The sequence below is a fragment of the Nannospalax galili genome, unplaced genomic scaffold, assembly GCF_000622305.1.
Source record: "Nannospalax galili isolate Female #2095 unplaced genomic scaffold, S.galili_v1.0 scaffold225, whole genome shotgun sequence".
Lineage (NCBI taxonomy): Eukaryota > Metazoa > Chordata > Mammalia > Rodentia > Spalacidae > Nannospalax > Nannospalax galili.
In genome coordinates this window covers 242,879-255,631 of record NW_008352653.1, presented here as the reverse complement: position 1 = coordinate 255,631, position 12,753 = coordinate 242,879, and the positions used below count along the sequence as shown (strand labels likewise).

Sequence of the window (12,753 nt, the reverse complement as noted above, 5' to 3'; positions counted from 1 at the left end):
GGGTGGAAGTGGGAATGGTTCCACTCACTATCACCCCTGGTGACCCTCTACAAAAATTTTTGCTTCCCGTACTCTCGACTTTGCACTCTACTGGCTTGGCTGTTTTGGTTCCAGAAGAGGGAGTGTTTCTGCCAGGAGAGACAACAAACATTCCATTGAACTGGAAGCTAAGACTTCCCCCTGGACACTTTGGGCTTCTGATGCCCTCAAGTCAGCAGGCTAAGAAAGGAAAAACAGCATTAGGAGGGGTGATTGACCCAGACTACCAGGGGGAAATTGGACTTGTTCTCCACAATGGAGGTAATGAAGATTATATTTGGAAGGCAGGAGATTCCTTAGGGCGACTTTTGGTATTACCATGTCCTGTCAAGGGGAAACTGCAACAACCCAATCCAGACAGGACAACAAATGGCCCAGACCCTTCAGGGATGAAAGTATGGGTCACTCCTCCAGGGAAAGACCTAAGACCTGCAGAGGTTCTTGCTGATGGTGGAGGAAATACAGAATGGGTTGTAGAGGAAGGTAGTTACAAATACCAACTTAGGCCACGTGACCAGTTGCAGAAACGTGGATTGTAATTGACATGAGTATTTTTGTCCTATACTTGTGTTATTCTTTTTTGAATGTGTAATTGAGGTAAGTGTTAAGTGGTTAAGTGTTGTGAACCTGTACGATTATATTGGGTTTGAGACACTAAAGGACTAAGCATTCCTCGAAGACCTTATCACCATATTATGTTAGGTGAATTATGACCTCAACATTGTTTTCATTTGAAAATTAAGCATGACATAGAGAGATGCTATTGGGTGTCAAGTTGACAAGGGGTGGACTTGTGATGGCTAATCCTGGGTGTCAACTTGACTGAATCTGGGATTAACTGAAATGAAAGAGATCTTCTTGATTGGATCATCTGAAGCTGGAAGACACACTCTAAATGTCAGTGTTACCCTCTGATGGCAGCCGGTATAAAAGGCCAAGGCAGAAGAGAACGCAAGGCTTCTTGCTGCTTGCCTTCTCTCTCGCTGGTAAATTCGTCTTGCTACTGTAGACTGAAGACTAGCTGATCTTTTGGAATTTGTCAGACCTTCAGCGCCAGATTGGGACTACTGAGCCATCCAGCCCTGTGGACTAAGCGACTACGGATTCTTGGCCTCTCCAGTGTGGTGCAGCCATTGTTGGACTACTCGGACTCTATCCTGTGAGCTAAGCTGATATTCATTCTACCAGTTCTGTTTCTTTGGAGAACCCTGACTAATACAGACGTGTAAGCAGTTTTTAAAAAAATATTTTATTTACTATTATTTTTTATTTTATGTGTATGAATGTTATGCCTGCATGTAGGTAAGTGCACCCATGTCATGCAATGCCCACGGAGGACAGACGAGGCTGTTGGATACCCTGGAACTGGAGTTACGGACAGTTGTTATCTGCCATGTGGGTGCTGGGATTTGAGCCCGGGTCCTCGGCAAGAACAGTCAGTGTTCTTAACCGCTGAGCCATCTCTCCAGCCCCGAGAGGTGTAAGCAGTTTTTAGGTTTGCTTCTTCATTTTGTAATTTGAATACCATCCTACATATCACTTTTAATGCAAAACCCCATAAGTATATATTATTCAAAATACTTTAGGTTGAAACTCAGCTCATTTTTGTTGGGCTTTTGGCCTCATTATCCTGGAATCAAAAACTGAGAACAAACCATAATGTCAAAAGGACACTGAAGGGCTAGGAATGTAGTCTGAGGCGTTGTAAAACACCAAAGGGGACCAGGCATTCCCTTTGGCATTGGGCAGGTACTAAACACTATTAAAGTCACTATTATAAAGTCATTGTTACTGTTAATGATACATTCTTTAAAGTTCTTATTCTACGCACTCTCTTTGGTGTTCATTTTTCTATAAATAAGCCAAGACACTGAGGAAATACACAATATGACTCCTTAACTAGTAGCTCTTGAACTCTCCCTTGCTTTTCTGGCTGCTTTGAGTCCAAAGACTGTCAGCCACCAAGCTGGACTACCCTTAATGCTAGCACCAGCAGTTCTGAATACTCTATGGATGTCTTGAGAAAACTACACAATGAGCTCAGCTAATTGCTGTGGCTCCTAGAGGTTCACCCACAGCTAGGACTGTTTTAAGCAGTTTGTATTAGACTTTTGCTATGAAGAACTCCTCTAGATGATCCTGCAATCCTTTCCTCCTAGGCCACAGAGGGTAACTCCCCTGGTGGCCTCCCACGGGAATGCTGTATCTGTTGCTAAAGAGACCATGCTGAGTAACATATGCAGTGATTGGTTGGTCCAAATACCCCTCTGGGTATATACAGAGGTGTAGACTCACTTGTTGAGTCAGTTGGGAGACACCCTCCTGTGTTACCTTTCCTGGTGTAACATTAGGTCCAATATAAAGCTTCTCCTGGGTAGTTTGGTCTTGCCTACTTTTAGTAGCATGGGCTATGGTGGTAACACAAAGAAAGAGACAGCAGAGTGGCAGTGACAGCAGAGGAAGTGACAGCAGATTAGTCAACAGACCTGAGGTACAAAACTGGTGAGGCAACTGGCTGCTTGACAGCTGAAGAAGAGGCAGAGTTTGGTTGTGAGCAGGCTGAGTTACAAATTCAGCAAGGCAGCCAACTGCTTGACAGGTGAAGAGGTAGCTCAACAGTTGGAGAGTGAGGGCAGCAGGAACTACTACGGGGATGGTGGCAGTAGGAAAAAGAGTTGAAGCTGAAGAAAGAATAAAGCCTATAAATACTCAGAGAAGAGAAACTTCAGGCTCTGGTTACTTCATTTCCAGAGAGCTGTCAAGCTTTGAGGGTCAAGGGTCTCAGACACCCCAGGCTGGGAGCTGGCTACTGTCAAGGGCTAAGGCTGCCATAAGCTGCAATGTTAGCTGCTACACAATGTTAGCTATAACATTTTGGAGCTGTAACCTGCCTGGCTCCTTCAGCACACTATTATCAAACTGTAAGGATACAAAAGATGCCAAAGACCAGCTTTTCCATTCCTATCCACAGTTACTATCAGAGTAGAACAAAAGGACCCTAGTCAGTTGATTTATAAAAGTAGGGCCTTTGCCTAGCATGCACAAGTTGCGGGATTCAACCCCCACACTGGAGGTGTGTGGCGGGGAGCTGTGTAGTGAGACCCTATCTTTACAAAAAATGAGGACAGAATAAATGTTTTTAAAAATCCGTTCCAGTTTTTGGCTTATATGAAGATATGAAAATCTGTATTTCACATTCAAAATCAAGTACTCATAACCAATACAGCCAGCTATAAAAGCCAACAATCTTTTCAGAATGATTTAAAGGATTTATTAAATTTCAATACGCAGCAGTCTGAGGCAGTAGAAAATTTTCAAATCTGAGGTCAGCCTGAGTTACAGGGCAAGACCATATCTCAAACAATAAAAATTAATACTCCATAAAACAGAAATAGAGTACTATCATCACAAATATTAAAGCACTTTAAAAATAACTATTTTATCATAAAAATATCAGTATACTGAATATATAGTAAAATTGAAATATATAATGTAATGAAAAACATATACATGTATATTTTAATTAAAAATTTACTGTATGTATTACTATTGTGTATATGTATGGTTTGTGTGGGGGGAGGCATGTGCCATGGTGTACATATGGAGGTCAAATGAAAAATTTCAGGAGTCTCTTCTTCCACTGTGGATTCTGGGGATCAAACTAAGATTGTCAGGTTTGTATGGCAAGTGCTTTCATTTGTTGAGCCTTCTTGTTGATTCATTTTTTAAAACTTTTATTTGTTATTTTTATTTTATGTGTATGAGTGTTATGCCTGCATGTAGGTAAGTTCACCCATGTTGTGCAATGCCTGTGGAGGACAGAAGAGGCTGTTGGATCCCCTGGAACTGGAGTTACGGACAGTTGTTGGCTGCAGTGTGGGTGCTGGGATTCAAACCCAGGTCTTCTGCAAGAACAGTCAATGTTCTTAAACTCTGAGACATCTCTCCAGGCCCTTGTCAATCCAATTTTAAAAGTAAAACACAGAAGCTTTTGTTGTGGTGGTGGCAGTAATTTTGCTGTTTGTTGTTTTCTGATGGTATTTGGTATTGAACCCAAAGTCTTCTCTATGTGCTGGGCAAGAACTCTGTAACGGAACTGCATCATCCATAGCCCCACTTCTAGTGATGAAGGTTTAAATTATACTTTCCTAAGTATACTTTCCAAAGCTCCAGTAAAAAAAAGCATATAAATAAGTTGTAGAGAAAATATTATAATTTTCATTCATACAAAGGCCAGGTTTGAAGTCTGAATGACTTATTTTTCTCCCGTGGCAAGGCCTTAAAATTGAGAAATCTCTAAGGGTTTTTACCCTGCTTTAGTTTTTGAAGGATTAAACATAGCATTCAAGTAGAACAATATCCGAGCATGTAAGATCTCAGTAAAATCCAATATTTTCTGTACTTATATTTGTATCTCCTCTATGACTCTCTCTGTATTCAAGTTGTTCAAGTACCAGAACAGGAAATTAAATTCTTAAGGCATATGCAAAAATTACTATAGCTGTTTTAAACTATTTTGTGTTACTGGGGATTGATAATAGGGCCTTACACATATAAGACAAGCACTGTCCCACTGAACTATAACCTCCGTCCTTTGTTTTTATTTTTATTTTGAGATGAGATCTAGTTAAGATGCCCATTCTGGCCTTGAACTGGCTCTGTAGCTCAATCAGGCCTTGAAGTTGTGATCTACCTGCCTCAGTCTCCTCAGTAGCTGGGGGGGCTGAGGAAGGTAGATCACAACTATCATGCCTCACTCAACTTTTAAAGTAAAGGTGTAGGATTATCAATGGAGAGTAATGATATATGAAACTGTATGTCTAATAGAATAATAGAGAACTAAAAAAAAACCAGAATAATGTAGACTTAGATCCAAGATAAACTGAAATGGTGAAAAGAAAAAATAATAGTCTATGGTGTAAGTTACTGTGATGGTTAGTATTGATGGCCAACCTAACAGGATCCAGAATTCCCTAAGAGACAAGACTCTGGGCATGGCTGTGAGGGATTATTCAGATTAGGTTAATTGAGAGAGGAAGATACAATCTAACTTCTGGGCAAAGAAAAGGGAGAAACAGAGCTAATCACTATCAGTCATTACTTCAACTGTGAGCCAAAACAAACTCTTCCTTCCCTTAATTTCTCTTGTCAGATATTCTGCTGCAAGAACATGACAAATAACTGATCCAGAAAACTGCTATTGAGAAATGGGATCATTGCTGTGATAAACCTGATCATGTGGTTCTTAGATCTTTGGATCTAGTTGGCAGGACGAATGTGGAAGAGTTTTGAACTGTGGGCTAGAAAAGCCCTTGAATAGTATAATCAAAGCTTAATGGGGCCATTTTGGTGGGAACTTGGAATACAAGAATGCTGAGAGAAATGCAGACTGTGAAGGCATGGTTCATGTTGTTTCAGAGGGTCTCTATTGGGCTAGAAGTCATTCAGGTTATTTTATGGCAAAGAATCTGGCTGCACTCTGTCTATGTCCTAAGAACTTCTGTGAGGCTGAATTAAAAAGTAATTGACTGGGGCTGGAGAGATGGTTCAGCAGTTAAGAACACTGGCTGTTCTTGCAGAAGACCTGGGTTCGAATCCCAGCTCCCACATTGCAGCTAACAACTGACTGTAACTCCAGTTCCAGGGGATCCAACAGCCTCTCTGTCCTCCGTGGGCACTGCAATGGAAATAAGGACTTAAGCAGAAACTGGAATATTTTGGCTAAGAGTCTGGTTGGAGTCTGCCCATAGCTCTTTAAGAGCTTGCTTGTTTTAATTAAAAAAAGTAATTGACTAATTTCTTTGGTAGAGGAAATTTCAAAACAGCAAAGCATTCAGGATATGGCATAGCTACTGCTTAGTAGTACTCTTATCTAGGTCTATACTGAGGGAGAGTAAAAAGGGGAGCAAAAAGATAAGAAAAGTATAAAGTTTGGTGAGGAAAGGTATATGAGCAAGTTTAAAGTTTCACACAAAAAAAGTTCAAGCAATAAAGTAACTATAACTGTTCAAGAGAATAGCAGCATTACAGACAAATCTGGCACTTTGCACTGGGAAAACAGGAGAGGTATTCTGAGTGTAAGACTCTACCTATCAAAGGTTCTATCTTATGAAAATGCAAATTAATTTGAAAATAGAGAGCCTAAAGTAAGAATGCAGCTGAGCGTGGTTCCTTGCTCCTTGAAACAAAATGGCTAGGGAAGTTCTTCCTCACAGTCAGGATACAGAAGCTGGTTCAACTATGTTCAAGGAGCCAGGATCCATATCAAGCTAGCAGCAGACTTAACCATCTTGTTCATGTGATAGTGATTGGGAGGCATGAAAGATACAAGACTGAGGTGGTCACAGGTCCTTGAATCATGGTTCCAGACAAATCACTGAGGCCATATAATATATGGTAGGATCAGAATTTCCACAAGGAGGCCTGAGAGGCTACTGTGTCAGGCTGTGAAGGTGAAACTTCAGCTGCCAGGGAGACCCTAGGATGTTTGAGTTTCTATGGCCATGGGATGTTCACCAAGGAAAGTGGAAGGTATACACTGGTGCCAGCCCAAGAGAAAGGTTGTATATGTAGTGGTAAAGATGGGAGAGGGTTATCCAAGTTATTTTGGAGCCCAGATGATTTTACCAAGAGTCCCGGGTGACAGAGATGAGACTGCAGGATTTGGTGTTTGTCTTGCTGGCTTTCAGTCTTGCTTTGGTCTTCTTATTCCTTGCTATGCCCCAATTCTTCTCTTTGGAATGGGAATGTTTATTTTGTGCCATTGTATTGTAGAAGCATGCAACTTGGATTTTCATTTTATAGGAGCTCATAATTAAGAGATTGCCTTGAGTCTGGGATGAGACTTGGACTCTAGACTTTTAAACAGCGTGAGAATTGTTAAAGACTATGAAGAATTTTTTAAAAAGATTCATTTTATTTTTAACTATGTGTATGTGAGTATTGCATGTATGTGCAGTTGCCCATGGAGGGTAGAGGTGTCCAATCTCCCTAAGAGCTGGAGTCATGGGCAGTTGTCAACCACCCAATATAAGTACTGAGAACCAAACTCAGGACCTCTGCAAGAGCAGTGAACACTGTTAACCCCTGAGCCATCCCTGTAGTCTCAAGACTATGGGGGACTTTTGAAGTTGGACTGAATGTACTTTACATTATGGGGACTGTTGGGAGCTATTGATATAAGCTCATCCAATTATGAGCCAATTATGTACATTGAGCTGTGGCAGGCTTGCTTGTTACTTAGAGTTTGTGTCTTGCACACCAATACCTAATCTGCCAAGTCAGGAGGAATGTGTTTATATGGTGGAGTTCACAAGTATTTGACCTCTCTTTGACCCTCAGATACAGGTGGGAAAAAAAGCTTTTGAAACTAATTGAGCTAAGCAAATGGTGGCTATCTCTGAGGTTCTTCTGTATAAAAAGGCGGAGCTAAAATAAACCGGGGCTGCAGTCTCTGCTGACAGTCCTCCCAAGTATCTTTTCTCTGTCTCTTGTTTTTTATTTCAATCTTCACTCCCCCTTTCAGGTACTGTCTGTCTTGGCTGGCTGGCACCGGCAGGGGACAAGAGGTAAAAAGTTATGGCTTAAAAGTGATATGTATGGGTGTTGAGTTGGTGAGAGGTAGACTATGATGGCTAATATTGATTAGCAATTTGACAGTACCTAGAATCCCTGTGAGTATGTCTGTGTGGGATTATATAGATTTAGGGTGAAGTGAAAAGACCCATCCTACTGGAGGAAGGAAGAAGAAGAAGGGAGAAGAAGGGAGAAGGGAGGAGGAGAAAGAAGGGAGGAGGAGGAAGGGGGGGACTGAGCATGAGCATTCATTGCTTTCTGCTTCCAGACTGGGGATGCAATGTAACCAGCTGCCTCAAACTCCTACTGCCATGACTTCTCTGCCATGATGCACTTTACCTAGAACTGTAAGCCCAAATAAATCCTCACTTCCTTAAGTTGCTTTTGTCAGGTATTGTGTCATAGAAAAAAGACAAATAACTAATACAGTTACTGTCTATGGGAGAATGAAAAGTCAAACACGCATATATTTGTGTGTACACAGATTAACTCAGGATATACTAGAAACAAGTAGTATCTGTTGACTCTGGCAAAAAATACTGAGTGGCTTAGGTGCAGTGGTGTGAGGGAGAATTGAGTGGTTATTCTTTTGTACCTTTTGTATTTTGAGCTATATGTACAGAATTGTAAAGAAATAATACTAATTTCTTAAAACTATGACCTAACTCATAAAATTGAACACAAAACAACATGCTAGGTGTAGTGGTGCATGCCCGTAATTCTAGCACTAGGGAAGTAGAGGCAAAAGGATTCAAGATCATCTTCAGCTATATCGTAAGTTCCAGGTCAGTCTGGGAAATATGAGATCCTGTCTCAAAACAAAACAAAAAAGAAAACAAAACAGGGGCTAGAGAGATAGCTCAGTGGTTAAGAGTGTGTATTTCTCTTCCAGAGGACTTGAATTCAATTGCCAGCACCTATATCGTCAGTTAGCCCACAACCACCTGTAATTCTAGTTCCAGGGAATCCAATGTCCTCTTCCGATCTCTGAGGCACCTGTATGCATGTGGTAAACATACAGACATGCAGGCACAAACATATACACATAAATAAAAATATATAAATCTTTTTTTTGGTCTTTTTGAGACAGGGTCTCCCTCCCAGCTGGCCTCGAACTCACTATATAGACCAGGCTGGCCTCGAACTCACAGAGATCCATCTGCCTCTGCCTCCCAAGTGCTGGGATTAAAGGTGTGTGCCACCATGTCCAGCATGAATAAATCTTAAGAAAGAAAACAAGGGACTAGAGAGATGGCTCAGTGGATAAGAGCATTGGCTGTTCTTGTAGAGGATCTGGGTTCAATTCCCAGAACCCACATTGCAAGTAACAACTGTCTGTAACTCTAGCTCCAGGAGATCCAACTCCCTCCTCTGACCTCCGTGGGCACTGCACAACACTGGTGCACTTACATGCACGCAGGCAATACACTCATACACACAAAATTAAAAATAATAATAGGTAAAATATTTTTTAAAAAGAAAGAAAACAACATATACAAAACAGCATCCTGCATGATAAAACATATTTATATTACTATAGTATCATTAGTAAAAGATGATGATCCCATTCATCAAATAACAAGCTTGGTCATGGAAAGAGCTTAATTTTCCTAAGGAAGATGAATTATTCTCTTTGACTATAAAAATTAAATACCTACTAATCAAATTATATAATAAGGATAGTTGAAAAATCTTAACCCCAAAATTCTAAAGGACAAAGATTGAAAACACATAGAGACCAACATATGGTGGCACATACCTGTAATTCCAGCAGTCAGGAGGAGGAGCTCTACAAGTTTGAGGCCAACCTGACCTGAGGTAGCTACATAGTGAAACCCTGTCTCAAAAAGCAAAAAACAGCTAGGGCTATGCAGTGAGACTCTGCCCCCCACAAAAGAAAAGTCAATATAATTAAATCATTTTGTTAAATAATCAAGTATAACTACTCTTTTAAATATGAAATTATTTGTATATGATTTTAGCACTTGTAAATGTCTTACATCAGCATTTATTATAGTTTTAGTCATAGAAAAATTTTCATCATTAAAATGTCACCAATCAGGGTTGGAGAAATGGCTCAGCAGTTAAGAACACTGGCTGCTCTTGCAGAGGACCTGGGTTTGATTCCCAGCACTCACATGGCGACTAACAACTGTCCATAACTCCAGTTCCAGGGGAATCTGACAGCCTCTTTTGACCCCTGTGAATACTGCACAACATGGGTGCACCTACCTACATGCAGGCAATATACTCATACACATAAAAATTTAAAATAATAAATAAAATACAAAATAAAATGCCACCAATTCTAAATTTACTACAAAGCAAATATTAAGTTCTAAAAAATTCAGAATAGTTAGATTTGCTACAGAAGACAAAGTGTCCTTACTTTTCTCGTAATCTTTGAAGCTCCACTTTCAAGTCCTCATCCTCAATTTCTGATTCATCATCACTGCTCATTGGGGAAGATGGAGAATAGAAGAGTGAACTCTGTACTTGAGCATATGCTTGTTCTTCATGGAGTGGTAAACACTGATCGCTCTCTGGACCAGTTTTTGTCACTGACTTTCCATGACCAGCAAGAGTGGCTGAAAAGTCATTATCAGAATGGGGCTGTTTCCCAGGAGTTAGTTCCTCTTTTTCTTTATCTAACAGTTCAGCTCCACTACTTCCTGTGGTTGAAGTTCCTTCCAATTTCTTTTCTGTAGTCATTGAAGATATACTGGTCTCACAAGATAAGAAGATGTCACCTTGTTCAGGATCTCCTTTATCTTCTTTAAAAGTTTCATAAAGAGTTCGTAATTTCCAACAAGAAACTGAAGCTTTAGGATTGTGCATGGCAGGTTCCACTTCGACCAACTGAGATGTTGCAGCTTCAGCAAAGGCTTTATCTTGTTCACTAGACTGGTTTGCTGTTTCCTCGAATACTGGTCTATGTTCTACTCCAAAAGATGTTACTTTCATTGACTGCTGCTGAGGAACTGTAATCACCTGAGATATAAAAAGGCAAACTTTTCTGGCTCCACTTAATTAAAAGGGAAATCTTATAAAGAAACTCAGCACACACAAATGAAAAGTCTGCTGTGATATACATATATTTGGTAATATCAAAACTTATATTGCCCATAGCTGGGTGTGGTGGTGCACGCCTTTAATCCCAGCACTCAGAAGGCAGAGGCAGGTGGATCTCTGTGAGTTTGAGGCCAGCCTGGTCAACATAGGGAGTTTTAGGTCAGCTGGGGCTACAGGGAGACCCTGTCTCAAATATACCAAAAATACCAACCGCGCCCCCCCAAACAACAAAAACCCTTATATTGCCCACGTTAGGTCTTTCAACTGGGGATCCTTGGATAGAATGACTTTATATTAGTCAAAATCCCACTATTAAAAATGCCGAGATTTGGGCTGGAGAGATATCTCAGTGGTTAAGAGCACTGACTGCTCTTACAGAGGACCCGGGTTTGATTCTCAGAACCCATATGGCAGCTAACAACCATCCATAAGTCCAGTTCCAGGGGAATTTGATACTTTCTTATGACCTCCCTGAGCACTGCATAACATGGGTGCACTTACACACATACAAGCAATATACTTGTACACATAAAATAAATAATAAATAAAATATTTTAAAAACTATTTAAAAAGGACACAAAATTAAATTAATAAAAATGATGACCCTAGGGGCTGGAGAGATGGCTCAGCAGTTAAGAACATTGGTTGTTCTTGCAGAAGACCTGGGTTCAAATCCCAGCAATATTTAAGGAGTTGTAGAGATGGCTCAGCAGTTAAGAACACTGGTTGTTCTTGTAGAAGACCGGGGTTCGAATCCCAGCACCCATGTGGCAGCTAAAAACTGTCCGTAACTCCAGTCCCAGGGGATCCAACAGCCTCTTCTGACCTCCGCGGGCATTGCACAACACGGGTGTACTTACCTACACACAGGCAATACACACATACACATAAAATAAAAATAATAAAAAAATGAAGACCCTCCAAAAACCAAAAATTGATGATTTATTTCTATGCTCTCTTGCAACTACTAAACTCCCCATATTCTTTGGATTTACCTTTAATAATAGCTTCATATGCTGAGGAGATTTATCCAAGTTTAACAAATTAAATATGAAAAGATCTACACTTAAACTATCACTTATGAAACAAATTTTAAATGCTGTCACTTTTTTTATGACATTGCAGATAGAACCCAGGGTCTCAGAGATGATGTGCAAACATTCTACTATGGAACTGTATCTCCAGTCCCACTGTTTCCTTTTACAAGGATTCAATTATAAGGATACATAAGGATTCAACCAAAGACACAAACCTGGAACCGACCCCGCTGAAATGATCCACTCATCACTTTACATCTACTCAAAGCCCTAGTATCAGATGAGGACTCTCGTGTCAGGTGAGCGGGATCAGGAGTGATTGCTCTTTTATCTTCTGTTTCCACTGTAAGTTTTGTGAAATTGTAAGCAGAAAAGAGAAAATTGTTTTTTAAGACTAAATTTGTTTATATTACCCAAAACGAAGAAAAGTAGAAAATCTTTACCCTTGCTAGATAATAAAAAGTGTTAATGTAATAAGCAACATTGTTTAAGTCCCTAACTCTAAAGCAGACATTGCAAGATTTATCCCGAGACTTAGTATCTATATGAAATGAATAATTGGAAAACCAAATTAGTTACAAAAGGAAAAAATAAAATGGCAATGACATTAATGGGGCATGTTACATACATGTGCTGTGTGGAAAAAGTGGCAAGATTTGTATATGAACGACAAAAATAAAAGTAGATGAAAAGTGATGTTACCTAGTCTATGTCCCTGACTGTAAGCACACTACCTTGACGGACTTTTGATCTCTTGAAAAAGCTGGTTGACTGCCGTAGCCTGTATGCCCAGCTTTTTAATTTGCGAGTCCAGGATTTCTTGCTAATAGGATTTTTGAGACTAGGACAAGTAAAGCTTAGGCCAAAATATCCACCTCCTGTCTGCAGATGAATGGTTCCATCACTTGACACAGCAGCGGGATAGGCTTCTGGACCCCCTGGAAGTGAAGCATCTGGGGACATCTCCTAATGGAGACAAAAAATAAGAAAAACAAAGTGATAATCATTTAGATAAGGTAAGGTTTTTTTT

At 40.2% G+C, this 12,753-nt stretch overlaps 1 protein-coding gene across 3 annotated transcripts in view; it reads right to left on the bottom strand.

Annotated features, from left to right (window-relative positions):
- Wnk3 (WNK lysine deficient protein kinase 3) overlaps positions 1-12,753 on the bottom strand; it is a 201,598-nt gene that overhangs the window by 41,389 nt on the left and 147,456 nt on the right. For 2 of the 3 annotated variants that reach the window (XM_029554370.1, XM_029554371.1), the window contains 3 exons: positions 12,599-12,689; positions 11,939-12,066; positions 10,004-10,605 (listed from right to left, as the gene is read on the bottom strand). In XM_029554370.1, the coding sequence (XP_029410230.1) occupies positions 10,004-10,605; positions 11,939-12,066; positions 12,599-12,689 (821 nt within the window). Of the gene's footprint in view, positions 1-10,003; positions 10,606-11,938; positions 12,067-12,457; positions 12,690-12,753 lie in introns of all 3 variants that reach the window. The other variant, XM_029554369.1, reaches the window with a different exon arrangement.